The sequence below is a fragment of the Ovis aries genome, chromosome 20, assembly GCF_016772045.2.
Source record: "Ovis aries strain OAR_USU_Benz2616 breed Rambouillet chromosome 20, ARS-UI_Ramb_v3.0, whole genome shotgun sequence".
Classification (NCBI taxonomy): domain Eukaryota; kingdom Metazoa; phylum Chordata; class Mammalia; order Artiodactyla; family Bovidae; genus Ovis; species Ovis aries.
The window spans coordinates 13,214,028-13,234,654 of record NC_056073.1 but is presented as its reverse complement, the minus strand read 5'-3'; the positions used below and the strand labels follow the sequence as shown (position 1 = coordinate 13,234,654).

The window sequence follows — 20,627 nt, the reverse complement described above, 5'->3', positions numbered from 1 at the left end:
GAGTCTTGAAATACTCTTTTGGAATTCAGAGCCTGGGAACCACAAATTTGAGAGCAAACAAAAAGCCAGACCATCATCAATTTATTCAGCAGATTTGACTGAGCACCTAGTATGATCCAGACCAGGAATTCCAGAGTACGGAGAGGAACCCCTAATGGAGACAACTGCAGGGACCCTCCTGGACCAAGCAGCCCACTGGTTTTCAGGATGGGCCCTGTGAGACCCCAAAAGGGTGAGAGAACCCAGGGTACAAATGGCAGCACCCCCAGATTTTCACCTGGATCAACCAAAACAACCTCTATTTCTCTTCTTACCAGTAAGCCTTTGTTTGAAAAAAAAAAAAAAAAAAAGTTCCGTAGCTTTCAACAACCTTCCTCCCTCACAGTTGTGGAGGCTGGCAGCCAGAGATCAGTCAGGTTCTGGTGAGGGCCCTCTCCTGGGTACAGACTGCTGGCTTCTCATTGAGTCCTTGCATAGTAGAAAAATCAAGCTAGATCTCTGGTCTCTTCTTAGAAAGGCACTAATCTCGTTCATGAGGGCCCCACCCTCATGACCGAATTACCTCCTGAAGGCCCCACCTGCAGATATCATCAAGTCAGGGCTTCGATTTCAGCATGTGAATTTGGAGCAGGGGGCGGGGAGGACACATTCCATTGGTAGCAATCAAACACAGAAGACAAAATTCTAACCCCTCAACCTCATGTGCTGGATTAAAATGTATCATGGCCATCTACTCCATCTGTCCTGTGCTTGGCCAGTCTCCGCCAGGAAAGGCCTCGGTGTTTGGGAGGTCCTACTCTATTGCCAGTGTAGTGGAGCTGCTTCAGACCCTCCCATGTCCCCCAAAGAAACCGATGATGAATTTGGGGAGACCAGGGTTGTCTGTGCTCAGATACAAATGATGGGTGCTGTGTGTTCCAAATAACCAAGAAGAAGCTCTAGGTGGTGCTTTGAAAATACTGGTGTTGGGCTTCCCTGATGGCTCAGTGGTAACGAATCCACCTGCCAATGCAGGAGATGCTGGGTCCTGTGTGGCAGGGATGCCAAGCTTCCTGCTAATGTCTCTCTGAAAAGCCACCCAGATTGACGCACGTGGTCAGTGAGGCTGAAGTGACAGTGAGTAGAACTGCCAAGGGACTCAGGCCCGGAGAGAAACCCTGAGTTCAGAATTGTGGGCACTTCTGAAGAGTGAGGCAGCCTCTGTGAACTGGATTAAGAAGGAGCAGGCTCTGCACAGACTTGCCCCAGGCAGAGTGGGGGATGCCAGGAGCCTCAGAAAGAGGGTCATTGTGCCAGGCTCTGGGTGGTGCAACCAGAGAATGCTGAGGAGAAAGTGGAGGTACAGCTGGGGTCCCAGCAGGAAGGACTGTGGAGAGACAGAAGAAGGAGAGAGCTCCAGTTTGATCAGAGGTGATTGTGGTCGGGAAGTGAGTGAGGAGACCAGACACACCTTCCTGTGAACACAGGGTGCTTCTGGGGTCCCCCTTGTACTGCTTGCCAGTCCACACTGACCCTCTGTGCAGGCTGCATCCTCCTCCAGGAATGCAGTGAGGGGAGCAATGTGTAAGGAGAGAAGCCCCCATCCCAGCGGCCTGATTGTGGCAGAGAGGCCCAAAGTGGACGCAGAGGGGGTGACTCAGGCAGGAAGGGATGTGGCCGGCCTTCAAGCATGGAGCAGGGTCCGTGCTTCAAACAGACGAGGAAGGATCTTGATTGTACTATTGACCATATGAAGGGAATGGCAACCCACTCCAGTTTCCTGGCCTGGAGAATCCCATGGACAGAGGAGCCTGACAGGCTACAGTCCCTGGGGTTTCAAAGAGTCAGACGTGACTGAGTGACTGACACTTTCCCTTTCACTATGGCCATCTGTTCTCCTGGAAATCTCCCCATTCTCCCTGTGGGGAAGATGTCGGTGATGAGTTGGGGCCAGAGAAATGATCTGCCACAGCCCTGGGTCTGCAGGGTATTCATCACACCCCTGAGGCTGAGCCAGCCACGGGCAGCAATGGCGTTACGCAAAACCAGCACCAAGACAGATGGGGGTGCCTGGGATCGCTCCAGTTGGTGATTCACTTGAGCCATTAAACAGGAAATGATCTGATGGGGAAGCCAGAGTCTTTGCCTCTGAGCTGCTGACCCTCGTGGTCATTGAGCCTACTGACATCATCCATCTTCGGGAGAATAGACACGCTGACTTCTGGAAGGGGATGGGACTGGGCGACCTGGGTTCTGCGAGACAGTCTAGCCCAAGGAGGCCCAGAGTGGGTATTTGGGAAGCAGACCCTGAGTCAGGTAGCTGAGGCCACCTGCCAGAATGCTTCCGTGGCTCTGATGTCTCATCTGCCACGGGAGAGCCATGTAATCCACAGCCTCCTACACACAGGGCCCTGGCCTTGCTCCCTGGAGCCCACAGGGCCCCTTTCAGTGGTTCAGTTCAGTTCAATCACTAGTCGTGTCCAGCTCTTTGCGACCCCATGGACTGCAGCATGCCAGGCCTCCCTCTCCATCACCAGCTCCGGGAGCTTACTCAGACTCATGTCCATCAAGTCAGTGATGCCATCCAACCATCTCATCCTCTGTCGTCCCCTTCTCTTCCCGCCTTCAATCTTTCCCAGCATCAGGGTCTTTTCAAATGAGTCATCTCTTCGCATCAGGTGGCCAAAGTATTGGAGTGTCAGCTTCAGCATCAGTCCTTCCAATGAATATTCAGGACTGATTTCCTTTAGGATGGACTGGTTGGATCTCCTTGCAGTCCAAGGGACTCTCAGTTGTACCTGGCTGGAAATGTCAACCCTGCCTTCCTTGAGACTCCAAGCAGACAGTTAAGGACATAAGCAGGCTGGCTCGGAGTGTTCTGGGGGCTGACCTCAGGCACCCCAGTGGGTAATTATTCAGTGGGTAATGTGGATGAGACCTTTCCTCACACCCAGCGGGTGAGCTGCAAATACCTAGTGGGATCAGGGTGCAGGCGGTGGGTTTGGTTAGGAAAGGACAGTCCATACAGGCCAGCACACACGGGAGAGACTGAGGCTTTCTCTCAGCCCCCGAGCCCCACATCAGAAAGGCATTCGCACAAGAGAGCATCACTTGCAAATACCAAGGGCGAGTCAATACAGACTTCAGTGATCTGCCCTGTGGCAGCCTTCACTGTGCAGGTCACTTGCAGAGGAAGAAGCACCAGCTTTTAAGTCAGGCAGAGCAGGGGCCTGACTCCGGCTCCTTTTACCAGTGGTGTGAACCCAGGGAAGGTCTCTACCCATGTCAGAACTCAGTTTCCCAGTCTGTTATGGGAGCTACTATAGAAGAGCCACAGGGAGCCATGTGTTCAGATTTTATCCTCCACCGGCAAGGGCCAAGTGCAGGCGGCTCCAGCCCCACAGAGACCGTGACTTCTTGCTGCAAAGCCCTGAGTCCTTTCGCCCCACAGTGGCTTCCAGAGATCTGGAAGGTGGGTGGAGGGTAACTTGCTATTCAGCCCCCTGTAGAGCATCTTACCTGAACCCCCTGCAGGTCTGGCATCCTTGGTGACTCCCACAGGAAGTACTTGCCTTGAAACTGAATATAGAGCCTTGAGCGGTTTCTTTTTTTTTTTAAATTCTTTTGATGTGGACTGTTTTAAAAGTCTTTATTGAATTTGTTACAATGCTGTTTCTGTTTTATGTTTTTGGTTTTTTGGCCACAAGGCATGTGGGGTCTTAGCTCCCTAAGGAGTGGTTGAACCCGCACGCCCTGCATTGGAAGGTGAAATCTTAACCACTGGTCTGCCAGAGAAGTCCCTTGAGCAGTTTCTTAATGAAGGGTGAGCATCGAATCACAGGGGCATCCACCGTCAAATCCTAACGCCGTGTGTCTGGGGTTGGGCCCAGCGGTCTCTTGCTTTTACAGGCTCCTTAGGTGATTCTCAGGTTCACCCCAGGTAAAGAGCCCATGAACAAAAGAAATGAGATTCACACATTTCAGACATGGACTGACTGTAGGAGAGTTGTGGGGGGCGGGGTGTGGGTGTGTAGGGTGCAGGGAGGTGATCTTTCCAGTGCCCCCAAAATCACGCCAGGTGTGAGCAGATGCACGGGAGGCTGGCCTTCCCCCCCAGTGCTGCTCTTGTCTTATGCTGCTGATTCCCGAACACCTGACTCATCAGAGGAAGGGTCACCCCAGGACCGTGCAGGCCTCGCTTGAAGTTCCAGTTACTCTTTGAGGCTCGGGGGCTTCCTCCGTATGTGACATTCAGACCCACGGCCGCTGGAATTAAGCCCTCCTTCTTCGCTCGTGTGTCATTGGGGGGCCGGCTGCCCACAGTGCGACCTCCTGGGCCCCCCAGGGCTGTGACCTCCTGTGCTCCCATCCCAGCCAGGGGCCCGCGCTTGAAAGGAGGTGACTGTCAGGTGACCGGAGGCCCTGTCGCTGGCCGCGGGCCCAGTGGGCATGGAGATCCATGAAGCCCAACTGCCCTTTACTTGTTCCCTCTGCCTCTGTTCCTGCTCAGCCGCTTTGTCTGGTTCCCATTGAGCTCCCAGCCCCTCTTTCTCTTGAGAGACTGCTGATAAGCCAAGCCTCAGAAAGCAGCAGAAGTAGCCAGGGGCCGTCTCCTCGTGGGGTTACAATGCATTTCACTCAGCAAACATCACTTTGGCAGAGAGGCCCCTTTGGTTGCCATGGCAACACGGATGGCTTGTGTCTTGGGGGTACACTGTGCCCTCATTCCGGCTGCCCAAGTCCCCGAGTCCCAGGTTTCTTTCCCAGATCCTTTCACCACCCTGGCGCCACCTCACATTAACTATTCTGTCCACAGCAGTTTTGTCTTAACCGGCACATCAACTGCTTGGCTCGGGCCATCAAAGGAACAGATCACGCCATTCCCTCTCCTCAGCAGCCCCCAGCCTCTCAGTTCTCACAAAGCCAACATCCCCATCAGGCCCTTTGAGGTCCAGCATGATCTGGCCTCAGGTGGCTCAGCTGGTGAAGAATCCACCTGCAGTGAGGGAGACCTGGGTTCAACCCCTGGGTTGGGAAGATCCCCCTGGAGAAGGAAAAGGCCACCCACTCCAGCATTCTGGCCTAGAGAATTCCATGGACTGTATAGTCCACGGGGTCACAAAGAGTCAGACTCAACCTAGTGGCTTTCACTTTCACACTTTCACTTCCCCCAGAGCAGGGTCTTCACTGCGTCCCTCAAGGAGTTCCTTGGTCTGGGTCGAAAAGTGTTAAAAGGAAGCAGAAGAGTCACAGCTATTTTTTTTAACAGACTCAGAGATACATGTGCCCATTGCTGAAACTGTTAGGAAAGGAAGTATTCACATTTCAAGTCCCATAGTTATCAGCTTGGCGTTGAGGTACTGCCTGACTTTCCCCGGAGAGGACAGGGCCCATGAGCACTGTGGGCGCTGAAGGCACCTTGGATATGGAGTCTGAACGAAGAGCAGAGGGACCAGTCCCTGCCCCCGGGGACTTGCGCTACCTGGGTCTGGGGGACCCACGGCGACTAGGATGGGCGGTCTGGATCATTAGGGCCACTTAGATGCACCGGCTTGGGGGACAGCACAGACTTCCGCTGGGAGGTCTATGGTGTCTATGGAGTGAGACGCTTGCTCAGCCAGTTAACAAGTGACAGGTGACCCTTGAAACAAGGGAGAGAGAAACAGGTGCCCGGCAGATAAAGAAAAGAATCCCAATCCGCTTAGCATATTTGTCGGTGAGTTAGATAGCAACATAAAAAGCAACCAAAAGGAAAAGAATAGAGGCATGCCAGAATGAGGATCCCTCAGCAGGCTAAACCCCTGATAAATGGGAAATGTTGCATTTGGGATCCAAAGGACAGTCGCAGTGAAACAGAATGCATTTTGACAACCACTCATAAAAATAGGAACGTGTGTCAACCGACTGCAAAATTAACAGAAGACAGTGACGAGCTGCCATGACCATGACAAGGTCCACACTGCTGAAACACAAAAGCAGTGCTGGGTGTTGCCTGGTATTAAGCATTTAGCGCTTTAGAACCGGAGAAACTGGGTTCAAATCCCAGCTCTACCACTTGTTAGCTGAGTGACTTAGAGTTAGTTACTGATCTCCCTGAGCCTCAGACTCTTAACTTAAATGAGCTGGTAATGCCTCTCCTGCTGGGTTATTTTGAGAATTAGCAATCAGGTGAATAGAGCATCTAGCCCGGTGCCTAGTAGGACTTGGTAGGATCTGGAATATAGGAGACACTCAGTAATGGTCATTGCTTGTAATTCACCTCCCATAGAGATATTGAACATGAATTTTTCAAAGCTAGGAAAACTGTCCTCTACCCTGCCTCTCCTGGACCTGTCTGGAATATGATGTCCAGATGCAGACTCCATACTTACGATCAGTTAGAAGGTCACCATGTCACTGAGCCCTAAGATGAGGGACTTGGGCAGAGTCAGCCTGAGAATAAAGCTCCAGACAGATGTGACAGTTTGTTGTGGTGGTTGCTGTTAAAATATTTAAAGAATCTTCAGATTAAGGAGGACGTACTGTGATGCTCCAAAGGTCCAAAGTTGAGGTGAAAAGAAGTTAGTGCGGCAGGTCTCAGCTCCAATTAAGAGGAAACAGAAAGAAAGAAAAAAAAAGAGGAAACAGAGCTGCCCTCAATGAATTGTGTTCTCATGCAAAGCAGTGAGCCCAGTGCCTGGCAATACTGTGGCAGAAAGCAGTTGACCATCCTCAAAAACGTCATCGAAGCAATTTCTGATTCCAAAGCCTTTGCAACTAAACAAACCTGGATTTAGATCCAAGCTGCTCTGGTTAGCTGTGTGGCCTTGGGCAGGTTGACCTCTTTGAACCTCCATGCCCTTATCTGTAAAATGGGAGCAATTGTCTGATCCTGTCCATTAAGTACCTGGCCCATGGTAGAGTGTCCCCTCCAAGGAGCAGAAAGTAGGGCTGTGTGACTTCTAAGATGCCTTCTGAGTGAGACATGCCGTACAACCACCAAAAGCCTCCTGGGAGGATAGACAGATCCCAACAACCAGGCTATGGAAAGACAGGCTCCAGACAAGCCTGTAGCACCCAGAGTGGGCAACCTGGCAACCAGCAGCAGCGGCTGGCATGTCTGGGTAGCAGCCCTCACCTAGGACTTGCACAGGTCCTGTCACACTGCCCGCAGGACAGGGCATCTGAGCATGGGTCTCAGCCTCAAGTGCGTGTTGGGTTAATCAGGCTCAGAAGCAGTGTTTTAGGGGGAAGTCAAAAGTGGGGCACATGGTTTAAGGCTGGAGGATTCGGCACCTTAGGTGGTGCAAAGTGAGACGTGAGCCATTTTAGTGATGCCTTCATTGTTTACAAAGGGCTCTGTATCAAAAGAGGGGGGAATGCTCTTTTGCGTCTTCACTGATGACCCAAGAAGGAATGAGGGAAGCCCATGGGGAAAGGACTGATGGTGACATAAGGAAGAACTGCCTTCCAGTGACAGGCTTTGGACTGTGGATTTATGTCCAAAGCATGATCACGGAAGCCTCCTTGGGGGCCTTTCGGCCGAGCAGAGGCTGCCACCCAGAGGAGGCGGGTGAAGCAAGCTCCCATCCAGAGACCCTACGGGGACTCACAGGGTCTCCTCTCACCTTGGGAGGCACGATGACTCTATCATCTGCTCTAAACATCACACTTACCCTTTCTTCCTCTCTGGAGTGAGCTATCAGCATCTCCCTTCTCCAGGTATCTCAGAAAACACCCCCCTGCCCTCGATGCCAGACCAGCTGGAAGAGAAGCTGCGATCACAGCTGGAGGAAGAGAAAAGAAGGTGCCCTTTCCTTTCGCCGCACACACCTTGATCCCTGCCCCCCACCCCCACCACCACCCCTACCCCTAGAGGACCCTCAGGACCACCTGGAGCTGTGGGGCAGGGCAGGGGGCCACCACCCCCTACCCCGCCGACCCAGCCCTGCAGCCCCTCTGAGAAGTGGGTCTTAAATTAGCTGGAGGAGGCGCCACCTTTCCGCAGGCAGTCGTGAGGTGCAGGAAGCCAGCCGTGGCAGGGTGAGGCTGGAGTGGGGAATAGAAGACCCAGCCAGGCTCCAGAGCCAGGATCCCTGACTCGGGCAGGGAGAGCTGGTCGCCATCTGCGCCATGCAGCCTCTGCAGCCTGGGGCCCGGGCTGCAGCCCCGGAAGTAGCTAGTCTTGTCTGCTGCTGCCCTCTAGGGGAGCCCGGGAGTATGACCGTAGAGGGCCTCAGCCTCGCTCCTCTCCTGAGCCTCGGTACCTGCAGGGTGACGGAGAACATCAGACCCTCCTGCAGCCACTGAGGGCCCCAGAATGATTTAACCTGCAGAGCGGGGAGCCTCAAGCATAAACAGTCCTGTGGTCCTTACTGATCAAGCATCTCGGTTCATTTCTTCATTTAGGCATTCAGCAGAGAGGTTGGCTATCTTCTCTGCCCTGGAGAGATTTGCTTGCGGGAAACCAAACAAGAAACTTTTCTTGCTCACAGAGGGCAATGATGTCATTGCTACCCAAGCCACCTACCCCTGAGCTGGCTAGGCATGTACCCCAAGTGGACCCTCTCACCCTACCCTTATCCCCGGATGACCTGGGTTCAAACCCTGGCCCCTGTGTTTATTAGCTCTGTGCTAAGGGCCAAGTTCCTTAACCTCTCCATGTTTCAGGTTCCAGACCCGTGAAGGGGAGATGGTTATAATAGCACCTTCATCCTAGCGTGGTGAAGAGGATTGAATGAGTCTGTAGACAGCAAGTGGCTATGGCAACGCCTGCCCCTCAGTGCCCAGTAATGATAGCCAGCCTTCTAGGGGAGCCCATGGCCCTCTGGACAGAAATGCCCGGCTCTGGGCTCACACACCAGCACAGTGTGCTGGCCTCAGGCACCACGGCCATTCTGCCGGGCTTCTGAGGCTCGCCCTGGTCTCGAACCCTCCCTCCCTCCCCCTTCTCTGATTCCACTGTAGATATAAAACGATGTTCGCGCGCCTGAAGGCCCTGAAGGTGGAGATAGAGCATTTGCAGCTGCTCATGGACAAAGCGAAGGTGAAGCTGCAGAAAGAGTTTGAAGCCTGGTGGGCCAAGGAGGCAACCAGCCTGCAGGTACTGGCCGCTGTGCCCCCTCACTGCCCCAGAGTCCGCCCTCCTCTTGCAGCCTGGGGACTGGCAGGCAGCCAGGGAGGGGCTGAACATGCAGCCCTCCCCTGGGGGGTGGCGTGCAGAGGGAAAAGAATGAGGGGCCTTGACCCACACCAAACGCACTCTCAGCCCCTGCCTCCTGAAGTGAGTGCTCAGTAGTAACAAGGGACGTGAGTGGTCCGGGTCTCACTGACCCAGGGAAGGGTGGGGGTGGGGGTGGGGGTGTGCACAGCTCCCCAAAAGCTGGGGGATTTGCCACCGTCGCTTCCTGTGATGGAGTGACAACACTTGATTGTTCCTTATTACAGTTATAATATATATATTTTATATATGTTATAGACACAGACGCAAGGTAAAATTACCATAATCCCACCACTTAAGGATAATCGATATAACATGTTGGCTTATATTATTTTATATTTTTATGCATATACATCCACATGCTTTTATAAAGATAGAATCATATTAGTCTTTTTTTAAGAAAGAAATCTTCCTTCTTTTTAAATATGAATGTATTTATTTGGCTGTGCCGGGTCTTAATTGCAACCCGAGGGGTCTTGGCTGCTGCACACGGACTCTCTAGTTGTGCTGCACAGGTTCAGTAGCTATAGCGCATGGGTTTAGTTTCTCCACGGCACATGGGATCTTAGTTCCCTGGCCAGGGATTGAACCCGTGTACCCTGCACTGCAAGGCGAATTCTTAACCACTGGACCACCAGGGAAATGCCCATATTAGTCTCGGAGTATTACAGATGCCTTTGTTTCTACCTACTTGTCCAGCCTGCCACCTCTTCCATGTTATTATTCCATGACATCATTCCAAGGCCCTCGCTGTTCAAGCATATGGATCTGTTTTAATATATTTAATCTCCTGTTGTTTAATGTTTAGGTTGTTTGGGGACTGGTTCCCTGGAAACGTATTTGAAGAAACGTTTTTGCATATTTCCTAGACAAATTCCTAGAAGTACTCTATGATATCATAAAGGCTAGAATAACCTGTTAAGAAATGTTAGTACAAACCCCCAGTTCCAACCGCCCCCATGTGACCTCCCCTCAGGTGTGTGGAACAAAGGAGATGACAGACACATAATCCTACCTCTCGTGGGGCTGGTAGAACCCTTCAAGGTCATCTCACAGGCTGCTCACTTCATTTTAAGGATGAGGAAGCTGAGAGGCGCGGAAGATATTTTCCCAAAGACACAACCAAGCCATAACCCGTATGTTACTGCCACCTGTGACCAGACAGTGCAGAAGCCTATTTGGATAAAATTAAATACACAAAATGACAAATAAAACCAATGAGATGGAAGTACAGTTATTGCAATATTTTAACAGCAAAGTTATGGTATAACAGTATGTATAGTGTTTTACAAATGCACAAATTAGTAAGATCTGGGGGAGTGTTCCATACTTACCAAAATTTCAAAGTAGAACACAGATATTTCAAGAGTTCTGCACCAACTGTAATGTGATCTGAAAATAACCGTAATCTCTGCTGGTTACAGAGTCACTTGTACCACCCATACTACTGTGGTTTGTTGTCGACATTTAATCACTGAAAGAAATGTTAAATTTCAGGTGGAAGTTAGGAAGGATAAAGATATCCCTGGTTCCCGGTCACACTCACAGTACCCCTTGGGTTCTGCCTGTTCTCTAGTTAGGAAGCCTCCCTCGTGAGGGCATCAGTGGGTGAGGCCGTTAGCCCCTGCTGGTGCCCATGGGCATCTGGCCGCGGGACAGTTGTGTAGGTCATTCTGTGTGACCCAGGAAGAGTCCCGTCGAGGCTGGTGGCTTCAGACCGTTTATTACTCACGTGGTCAGTGAAGGCCAGGGTAGCCACGGTGTCGCTGCAGGGGCCTTCCACCCTGCAGGAGGTCCCAGAAGCAGAAGGGACCAGGTGACCACAGCAGGGGCAATGGGTCTCGTGTAGCTGGGGAGTGAGCTCCATGCAGCCACGACACCTTTTCATAGCCTGAGGAAGAAGCCTGAGTAGGACGGGCAGGAAGCCGTAAGCCTCATCAGAATGTGGGAGGTGATGAGAAGCTGCCCCTCAACGGTCTCCGAGCGAGACGGCGAGGCACAGGGGAAGTGGCCTGGCAGCAGCTGCCCACCAGCCTCCCACGCCCTCCTGTTCTGGGAGAATCGGGGGGGCGTTCTGCTAAGACTTGGGTCAGCTGAGGTTTAATTGCTGCTCCGGAGATCTGTGTGGAGACACACAAGGTCTCTAGGACCCTGGCCCGGCTGCCCCCACATACAGTGCTGAGTGCATCACCCCTGACTCTCACTTCAGTTCAGTTCAGTTCAGTTCAGTCGCTCAGTCATGTCCGACTCTTTGCGACCCCATGAATGGCAGCACACCAGGCCTCCCTGTCCATCACCAACTCCCGGAGTTCACTCAGAGTCGCGTCCATTGAGTCAGTAATGCCATCCAGCCATCTCATCCTCGGTCGTCCCCTTCTCCTCCTGCCTCCAATCCCTCCCAGCATCAAAGTCTTCTCCAATGAGTCAACTCTTCTCATGAGGTGGCCAAAGTACTGGAATTTCAGCTTTAGCATCATTCCTTCCAAAGAAATCCCCGGGTTGATCTCCTTTAAAATGAACTGGTTGGATCTCCTTGCAGCCCAAGGGACTCTCAAGAGTCTTCTCCAACACCACAGTTGAAAAGCATCAATTCTTCGGTGCTCAGCCTTCTTCACAGTCCAACTCTCACATCCATACATGACTACTGGAAAAACCATAGCCTTGACTAGACGGACCTTAGTCGGCAAAGTAATGTCTCTGCTTTTGAATATGCTATCTAGGTTGGTCATAACTTTTCCTCCAACGAGTAAGTGCCTTTTAATTTCATGGCTGCAGTCACCATCTGCAGTGATTTTGGAGCCCCAAAAAATAAAGTCTGACACTATTTCCACTGTTTCTCCATCTATTTCCCATGGAGTGATGGGACTGGATGCCATGATCTTCGTTTTCTGAATGTTGAGCTTTAAGCCAACTTTTTCACTTTTCTCTTTCACTTTCATCAAGAAGCTTTTTAGTTCCTCTTCACTTTCTGCCATAAGGGTGGTGTAATCTGCATATCTGAGGTTATTGATATTTCTCCCGGCAATCTTGATTCCAGCTTGTGTTTCTTCCAGTCCAGCATTTCTCATGATGTACTCTGCATATAAGTTAAATAAGCAGGGTGACAATATACAGCCTTGACATACTCCTTTTCCTATTTGGAACCAGTCTGTTGTTCCATGTCCAGTTCTAACTGTTGCTTCCTGGCCTACATACAGATTTCTCAAGAGGCAGGTTAGGTGGTCTGGTATTCCCATCTCTTTCAGAATTTTCCACAGTTTATTGTGATCCACACAGTCAAAGGCTTTGGCATAGTCAATAAAGCAGAAATAGATGTTTTTCTGGAACTCTCTTGCTTTTTCGATGATCCAGTGGATGTTGGCAATTTGATCTCTGGTTCCTCTGCCTTTTCTAAAACCAGCTTGAACATCTGGAAGTTCATGGTTCACGTATTGCTGAAGCCTGGCTTGGAGAATTTTGAGCATTACTTTACTAGCGTATGAGATGAGTGCAATTGTGCGGTAGTTTGAGCATTCTTTGGCATTGCCTTTCTTTGGGATTGGAATGAAAACTGACCTTTTCCAGTCCTGTGGCCACTGCTGAGTTTTCCAAATTTGCTGGCATATTGAGTGCAACACTTTCACAGCATCATCTTTCAGGATTTGAAATAGCTCCACTGGAATTCCATCACCTCCACTATCTTTGTTCATAGTGGTGCTTTCTAAGGCCCACTTGACTTCACATTCCAGGATGTCTGGCTCTAGATGAGTGATCACACCATCGTGATTATCTGGGTCATGAAGATCCTTTTTGTACTGTTCTTCTGTGTATTCTTGCCACCTCTTCTTAATATCTTCTGCTTCTGTTAGGTCCATACCATTTCTGTCCTTTATCGAGCCCATCTTTGCATGAAATGTTCCCTTGGTATCTCTAATTTTCTTGAAGAGATCTCTAGTCTTTCCCATTCTGTTGTTTTCCTCTATTTCTTTGCATTGATCGCTGAAGAAGGCTTTCTTATCTCTTCTTGCATCTCTTTGCGACAAGGGAAGGCAAAGCTGAAAGGACTTCTGGAGCACTGTCAGATCACATTGTAGACACATCTTTTCTTAGCTTCGGGAAGTAACACAGGCTGTGTGCTCCAGAGCCCGGAAGCCACAGCTCTCGAAGCCCTCGTGCCCCAGACAGAGCCTGTGCTCCGCAACAAGAGAGGCCAGCGCAGTGAGAAGCCTGCGCCCCGCGGCTGGAGAAAAGGCCCTGGCAGTAAAGAAGATCCAGCACAGCCAAAAATAAATAATTGTTTAAAATTGTATTTTTTAAAAAGTTATGCAGGCTCAATTTGGAGAACTCAGAAAACAGAGAAAAGCACACAGAATGAATCCAACATCACCCCTTAGCCTGCTATCCAGAGAGCATGCTTCCACGCCCATCAGCATGCTCCATGCCCACACCTAGATCTAGCTTTTTCCCCATACATGTTGTATATTCCAACTTTTATAGCTAGTTCTTTCCCCTTGAGAAATACATCAAAGACAGTTTCCCATGCCATTAGATTCACACTTACACTGCGCAACTTTCTCCCGGACCAGCAGGTGAGCTCCCCAGCAGTGACTCCATCGAATCACGTGAAGCCCTTTCCCCAGATGTCAGAAGCCCAGCATGAAAGGTCCCAGCTTCTCTCTAACAAAAGGTAAGGGGAGAACCCTGAAATAGTTTGGGATGCCCTACCTCTCTTGCCCAACCCAGTCTTGCTGCTCTAAAAGTCTCTCTGTAGGCTGCGTGACCCAGGAAAACGAGTGACTCGTACTGTTAAATTAGTTGGAGGTACTCAAGCCAGTGGCTCTCACCAAGGCTTGTGGGAGAACCTCCCCACCCCCAGGCCTGCCCCTCTGGCTCCGACAGCCAGGGCACCTGCTGCCACAGTGACAAGAAGAGCAACCTGGCCAGACCGTGGACACAGTCCCCACCCCCCACCCCGGGGTAGGAAGTAACGATCGGCAGAGGGGAGAAGGAGGGGTGACCTGGGGGGGGTGTTGGCGGAAGGCAGCGGGGAGTCGGCCTGCCACGACCCAGGGAGCTCTGGCAGATGACTGTGCCTTTGCCCAGGCGCAGGAGGGGGTGCAGAGCAGCTGGTGGAGACGACACCTGCCTCGTGCAGCCTCCATCCCTCAGACAGGCCGGCTAGCGCCATGGACAGGCCAGCAGGAGCAGGGCCTCGACCTCTGCCACCAGGGCCCGATCCTTGACTGGGTCTGAACGGGAGCCAAGCTCTCACGCTAGAATGTGAAATAGAGCTTTTTAAAGGGGGTAGGAATGGGGTTGCCGGACAGTGTCCTCAGCGCTGTGAAGAGAACGGCACTTTGCCTCCTGGTCTTCTTTTCAAAAACCCATAATGCCCATTGAATCATGAGGAAAAGGTCAGACGAGTCCCCGTGGAGGGGCATTCAACAAAATACCTGCCCAAGGGCATCGAAGGCAAGAAAATTCTGAGAAACCGTCCCAGACAAGAGGAGCCCGGGGAGATGTGATGGCCAGATGGAGTGTGCTGCCCTGGCTGGGGACTAGATGGGGGCAAGTCAGAAAATCCAAACAAGAGGGCTGTAGTTAATATCAGTGTGTCAGCATTGCAACAAATGTGCCTCACTTGAATGTGAGGTTATACAGTAAGGGAAGGGGAAGTGGGGTACGTGGGGACTCTGTACTAGCTTTGCAACTTCTCTTTAAATCCAAACCTACACCTGGGCTTTCCCTGCTCCAGTGGTTAAGACACCAGGCTTCTATACTTTAGGGGGTATGGGTTCAATACCCCATGTTTAGGGAACTAAGATACCGCATGCTGAGTGGTGTGGCCAAAAAAAAATTTTTTTTTTATTTTTTAAAAATTTAAACCTGTTCTTAAAGCAGCCAACCAGTGAGCCGTCCACCACCTCGCTGACATTTTCTCTGGACTTCACACCCCCTAAGCTGGTCCTCAGGGCCAGCACTTTGGCTTGTATTCCAGCTTTAGGAAACCTGGGCCACTGTGAGTTCTTAAGCCCCAGGCTAATAGCCAGCAAGGTGTGTCTTCTTTGGTTACCCTGGTGTTTTAAAAGGCAGTTTAGATCCCACAACAGAAAAAAAAATTGAGAAGTTTGACCTTATAAATATGAAAAAGTGCTGCTCTATGAAAGAGTGTTAAGAGAATGAAAAGATAAACTACAGACTAGGAGAAAATGTTTGATATCTATATATATATATGTATATGACATATATATATATATATATATATGTCAGCAAAAGATCTGAACAGCCACTCACCAAAGAAGATATACAGATGGCAAATAAGTGTATGACAGGATGCATCATAGATCCTTGCAAATTATAATGAAAGCAACAAGCAGATACCGCTGCACACCTGAGAGGATGGCTGGAATAAAATGTATAAAGCAGATACCACCAAACGCCGGCGAGGATATGGAGAAACAGCAACGTCATTCACTGCTGTGATGCTCTGAATTCTGAGATTAACAAGAGCTGTGGCCAAAAACAAAAAACCAAACAAACAACAGTGGAAAGAGCTGCAGTTTCAGCCCTACTCCAGGCTCCATGTTGGCAGCTGTTTGTCCTTCCCACTGCCCCCTGCCTCCTCCCTCCTGCTCACTGCTTCCCTCCCTTCCTCCCCTTCCTCCCCTCCCTTTCTCGCCTTCCCTGACCTCCCCCATCCTACACTCTTTTCCCCCCTCTTCTCGTCTTCCTCCCGATGCTTCTGCCCCTCCTCCCCCTCCACCCAGGCAACTCGCCGTTGCTTGTCCCTGTGTCCATCCACTGCCAGCTCCTCTAAGGGAGTGTCCACCCTGGACTGGGTCTACGACCCGGCCTCTGGGCAAGCCTCCTAGGATCTCCTCGGGAAACTGTTCAAACCCTCCCCCTGCCTCTGCCTTGTCTGAGAAGAATGGCCCATCTGGCCTTGGCCTTCCAGGATATTCCTTGGGTATCCCAAGTGTAGGGCTTCCCAGGTTGCGCAAGTGGTAAAGAACCCACCTGCCAGTGCAGGAAAGGTAAGAGACCCAGGTTCGATCCCTGGGTGGGGAAGATCCCCTGGAGGACATGGCAACCCACTCCAGTATTCTTGCCGGGAGAATCCCATGGACAGAGGAGCCTGACAGGCTACAGTCCATGGGGTCGCAAGGAGTCAGACACGACTGAAGCAACTGAGTATGCACACACCCATCCCAAAGTGATCCCTGGGTGTGCTTACCATGGATCCTAAACCTTGAGGTTCAGAGCCTTGGATCTCAAAGCTCACCATGGGTTCCCTGCAAGGGGTCCCGTCAGTTTAAACTTTCACCCAGGTTGCTCTCCTGAGCTATGGGCCCTTGGGCAAGCCAGCATCCCTCTTTGGGATGCCCTTGTCTCATCCATAAGCTGTGCCTGGGTCCCTCTGTCACTATCCTTCCGCGAACAGACGAGTGTCCCAGCTTTCAGTGTTGAAAGCTGCCGGAGCGGGAAAGCGGGAGTCCAGCTGCTGGTCTCCCCGGAGCCCCAGAGAAGCCGCTCCTCCCGATGGGCCCTCCGCAGCCCAGGGGCTGGTCCTCTGCTTCTCAGGCTCTGACAGAAGCCTGACTTCATCCCTTCCCCAGGGACCAATCACACTAAATTCACAGCACTCTGATGGGCAACCCAGGAGGCCTGATCATTATTAATAATACTAATTAATCCTTATGAAGAAAGAGATAATCAGCTCTGATGGCTGGCCTGCTGTCTCTCCAAGAAGGCACATCTGCGTGAGAAATGAATTCACTGTCAAAGGCTAGAGGGTCAGGAGAGAGGACAAAGGTCACTGTGGTATGACCCTGAGGGTTCAGAGGCTGTGGCATCCTGGGACGCTCCTGAAGCCTCGGGACTGGAAGAGTCCTTCCCCTCCACCCACCCCCATCCCCCTCCCCACCACCCCACAGCCCCCCACCCCCATCCTGAAGCTGTGGCCTCCATACTGCACCATCCTCCTGCATGAGTTGCTGGAGGAAATGGGCTGGGCGGTTGGGCCCCCACAGAGGATGCTGGATGCCCCCTCTGCTCTGGTGTGGTCACGCCCTCTACCCTGCCAGGTCCAGCTCTGCTCTCTTGCGCCCACCCCCAACTCTCAGCAGCTGGCACCTGTGAGCATTCTCCAGGATCTCATCTGGGAAACCACTGAGTTCCTGAGCCATTTGCGTGCCAATGGCTGGATCTTGCAAGACTTGCTACAGTCTCCAAACTGACCTCGGCCTGGTGTCATCGCAGCACCTGCAGGATGGAAAGCCCTTTCTCCCTCCCGTGTTGAGGCTGCACCCAGATACTGTTAAGGAGCTCTGGAAGCCGGCCTCTGTCCTCCAAAGAAAGGCGTGCAGAGCCTGCCACCTTGCGGCCACCTCTGGTCCTGCACCAGCCCTGGCCAAACAGCACAGACACCCCGCTCTCTCAGACTCAGTGCAGAGTCTCTGAGATGCTGGGGGTGAAAAAGAATCCTAGGCTCTGTTTCCTTTCCTGTTTGTAAGACCCACAGTCCTGAGCCAGTAGATGCAGGCCCAGGGTAAGAGACCCTGCCGCTGGCTGAGACGGGAGAAGGGAGAAGGCTGGAGCTGGGGAGGAAGCAGTTCTCAAGGCTGGAACAGCAGCTTGTCGGGCCCATGGAGAGCCTGGGGCTGATGACGTGGGCTGGGCAAAGCCAGAGGCCCTGTCTCTAACCCTACTGCCAATCATCCTGCGAGTCCCCATCGGGAAAAGGAGGGCGATGGCCAGGTGACTCTGCAGGCCTCATTCTGCTCTGACTCTGTGGTCTAGGCAGGACGTCGTTAAGCAAGGGAGGGGATCTGTCACGTCACTGCCATTCCGGACAGCTTATCTCTTCACCTCCTTGGGGTGCTGCTGGTTTCCACTGTCTCCCAACCAGGGTCCAAGGCAAGGAGCCCGCATCCATTAAACGTGCAGAGCTGCATCTGAGGAGCTGCTGGCTCTGACTCCTGACTCAGGGAGCACAGAGCCGGTCAATCAGGGCCATCCAGGATGGTCCACGTGGCCAGGAACAAGCCGTGTGTCTCACATGTGTCCTCAGAATGCCAGAGTTGATTCTGGTTAATAAAGCACAAGTGGCTGGGACTCCACCTGCCAATGCAGGAGACACTGGTTCGTTCCCCAGGCCGGGAAGGTCCCATGTGCTGCAGGGCAACTAAGCCCGTGTGCCACAACTACTGAGCCTGTAGTCTAGAGCCTGGGAACCACGACTGCTGGCCGAGCCCTCCTGCCTGGAGCCGAGTGCTCCATAGCAAAGAAGCCACTGCGATGAGAAGCCTGAGTACCACACCCGGAGAGGAGCCCCCGCTCACCCCAACTAGAGAAAGCCCACACACAGCAACGAAGGCCCAGCACAGCCAAAAATGAAAATAAAGCTCAAGTTCTGAAGCTTCACGGAGTTGTGATTAAATCCAGATACTGCCACTTACCAGCTGGGTAACTTTTAGAATCTCTTTAACCTTCCTAAGCCTCAGCTTTTCTCAACTATATAATGGGGATGAGGAGGCTATCGAGAGGATTAAGTGGGGTGATGTTTGCCGAGCGCCCTCCCAGGACCTGTGTGTAGCCGGTGTCTGTAAATGACAGCTGTGATCATTGTTGCCTTTGTTCAGCATCCACAGCGGTACATGCAATGCTCTGACAATGAGAATTAACGAGTAAACATCGATTATAGACTGAATGTTTGTGCCCCCGCCAAATTCATATCACACGCTAATCCCCAGTGAGATGGCATTAAGAGATGGGGCCTTTGGGAGGTAATTTGGTCATGAGGGTGAGGCCCTCAAAAATGGGATTATGCCTTGTAAGAGGAGTCCAGGGACTTCCCTCCTGGTCTGGTGCTTAGGACCTGGCCTTCCAACGCAGGCTGCGTGGGTTCGACCCCTCGTCAAGGAGCTAGGATCCCAAATGCCTTGGGACCCAGAAACCAAACATAAAGCAGAAACACTATTGTAACCAATAAAGACTTTTAAACTGGTCCACATCAAAAAAAAAAAATCTTAAAAAGAAAAAGGTTCAGAGAACTAGCTCTCTCTCTCTCTCTTTCTACCTCGTGAAAGCACAAGAAGTCAGCAGTCTGAAACCCAGAAGAAGGCTCTCACCAGAACACAACCATGCCAGCACCTGACCTCGGACACGCAGCCCCAAAGCCAAGAGAAATGATGAATTTCCATTGTTTACCAGCCATTTGGTCTATGGTACTTTGCTATAGCAGCCCAAACTGACTCGGTCAGAAATTAGTACAAGACGTAGGGTGTTACCGTAACAAATACCTAGAAATGCAGCAGCAGCTTTGGAAGCAAGTCATGAGTAGAAGCTTGGAAGAGTTTGGAAGCTCGTGCTGTAAGACACTAAGATCCTCACGAATGGACTTTTAAAGGCAGTTCTGGTGAGGGCTCAGAAAGGAAAGAGGAGGGACTTTGCTGGTGGTCCAGTGGTTAAAAATCTGCCTTCCAATGCAGGGGATGTGGGTTCGATCCCTGGTCTGGGAACTAAGATTCCCCATGTTGTGGGGCAACTAAGCCCGAGCACCCAAATGATGATGGAGTGCAGCCAAGAAAAAAAAAAAAAATAGGAAGGAAGAAAGAAAGAAAGATAGGAAAGAGGAGAGCTGAGGAGAACATGTCCATCTTCTGAAAGAATAAAAAATAACCATATAGAGAATGTTAGGAATAAGGATGGTAAAGACCATTCTGGTGAGGTCTCAGAAACGAGGAGCATGCTACTGAACACTGAAGAAAAGGTGATCTTGTTCTAAAGTGGCAAAGAACTTGACTGAACTACATTCACGTTCTGGCCTCTTGTAGAAGGAATAATTTGCAAGTGATAAAACCAGATGTTTAGCTGAGGAGATCTCTAAGCAAAGAGTTGCAGGAGAGGCCCTGGCCCTTTCTGACTGCTGAGCTCGAAGAAGAGAGAAATGATTTGAAGATGGAATTATTAAGCAAAAAGGAACTAGAAGGTAAAGATTTGGAAAATTCTCAGCCTATTCATATTGCAAAAACCGAAGAAATGTTTCAGAAGAGAACGCTGGGAGGCCAGTGTGGGTGTGGATTCCAGGCTTCATCAGCCTTCCTAGAGGGAAAACCGTGAGACTGAACTGAAGGGGAGGAGATGAGAGGAAGAAAGGAAGGCTGGTGGACCTCTCCGATCTCACAGGACAGACTATAGAGCTAACCCGATGTGAATGGGCAGTAGCCTTTAGGTCAAGGAAAGAATGAGCACAGAGGCAATTCCCAGATCATCACAACTGCCTCGTCTGTTTCAAAAGGCGGCGGGGGTGGGGGGGGGGGGGGGGGCGTGGGGCTCATAGCCTTGCTTTCAACAAGCCAGATAGCCTCTGCCCAAAGATGTGCAGGTGGGGCCGCCTAGCAGAACCATGAAGGACCTCCACCCATGGGTCTGGAAGACAGGACCTTCACCCCTAGTGGGTCTGGAGGGT

The 20,627-nt window shown here is 51.4% G+C and overlaps 1 protein-coding gene across 4 annotated transcripts in view; it reads left to right on the top strand.

Moving 5' to 3' along the window:
* KIF6 (kinesin family member 6) overlaps positions 1-20,627 on the top strand; it is a 428,173-nt gene that overhangs the window by 397,385 nt on the left and 10,161 nt on the right. For 2 of the 4 annotated variants that reach the window (XM_060403167.1, XM_012100599.5), the window contains 3 exons: positions 7,681-7,765; positions 8,926-9,061; positions 13,747-13,844. In XM_060403167.1, coding sequence (XP_060259150.1) covers positions 7,681-7,765; positions 8,926-9,061; positions 13,747-13,844 — 319 coding nt within the window. Of the gene's footprint in view, positions 1-7,680; positions 7,766-8,925; positions 9,062-13,743; positions 13,845-20,627 lie in introns of all 4 variants that reach the window. The other 2 variants (XM_042236762.2, XM_012100600.5) reach the window with 1 other exon arrangement.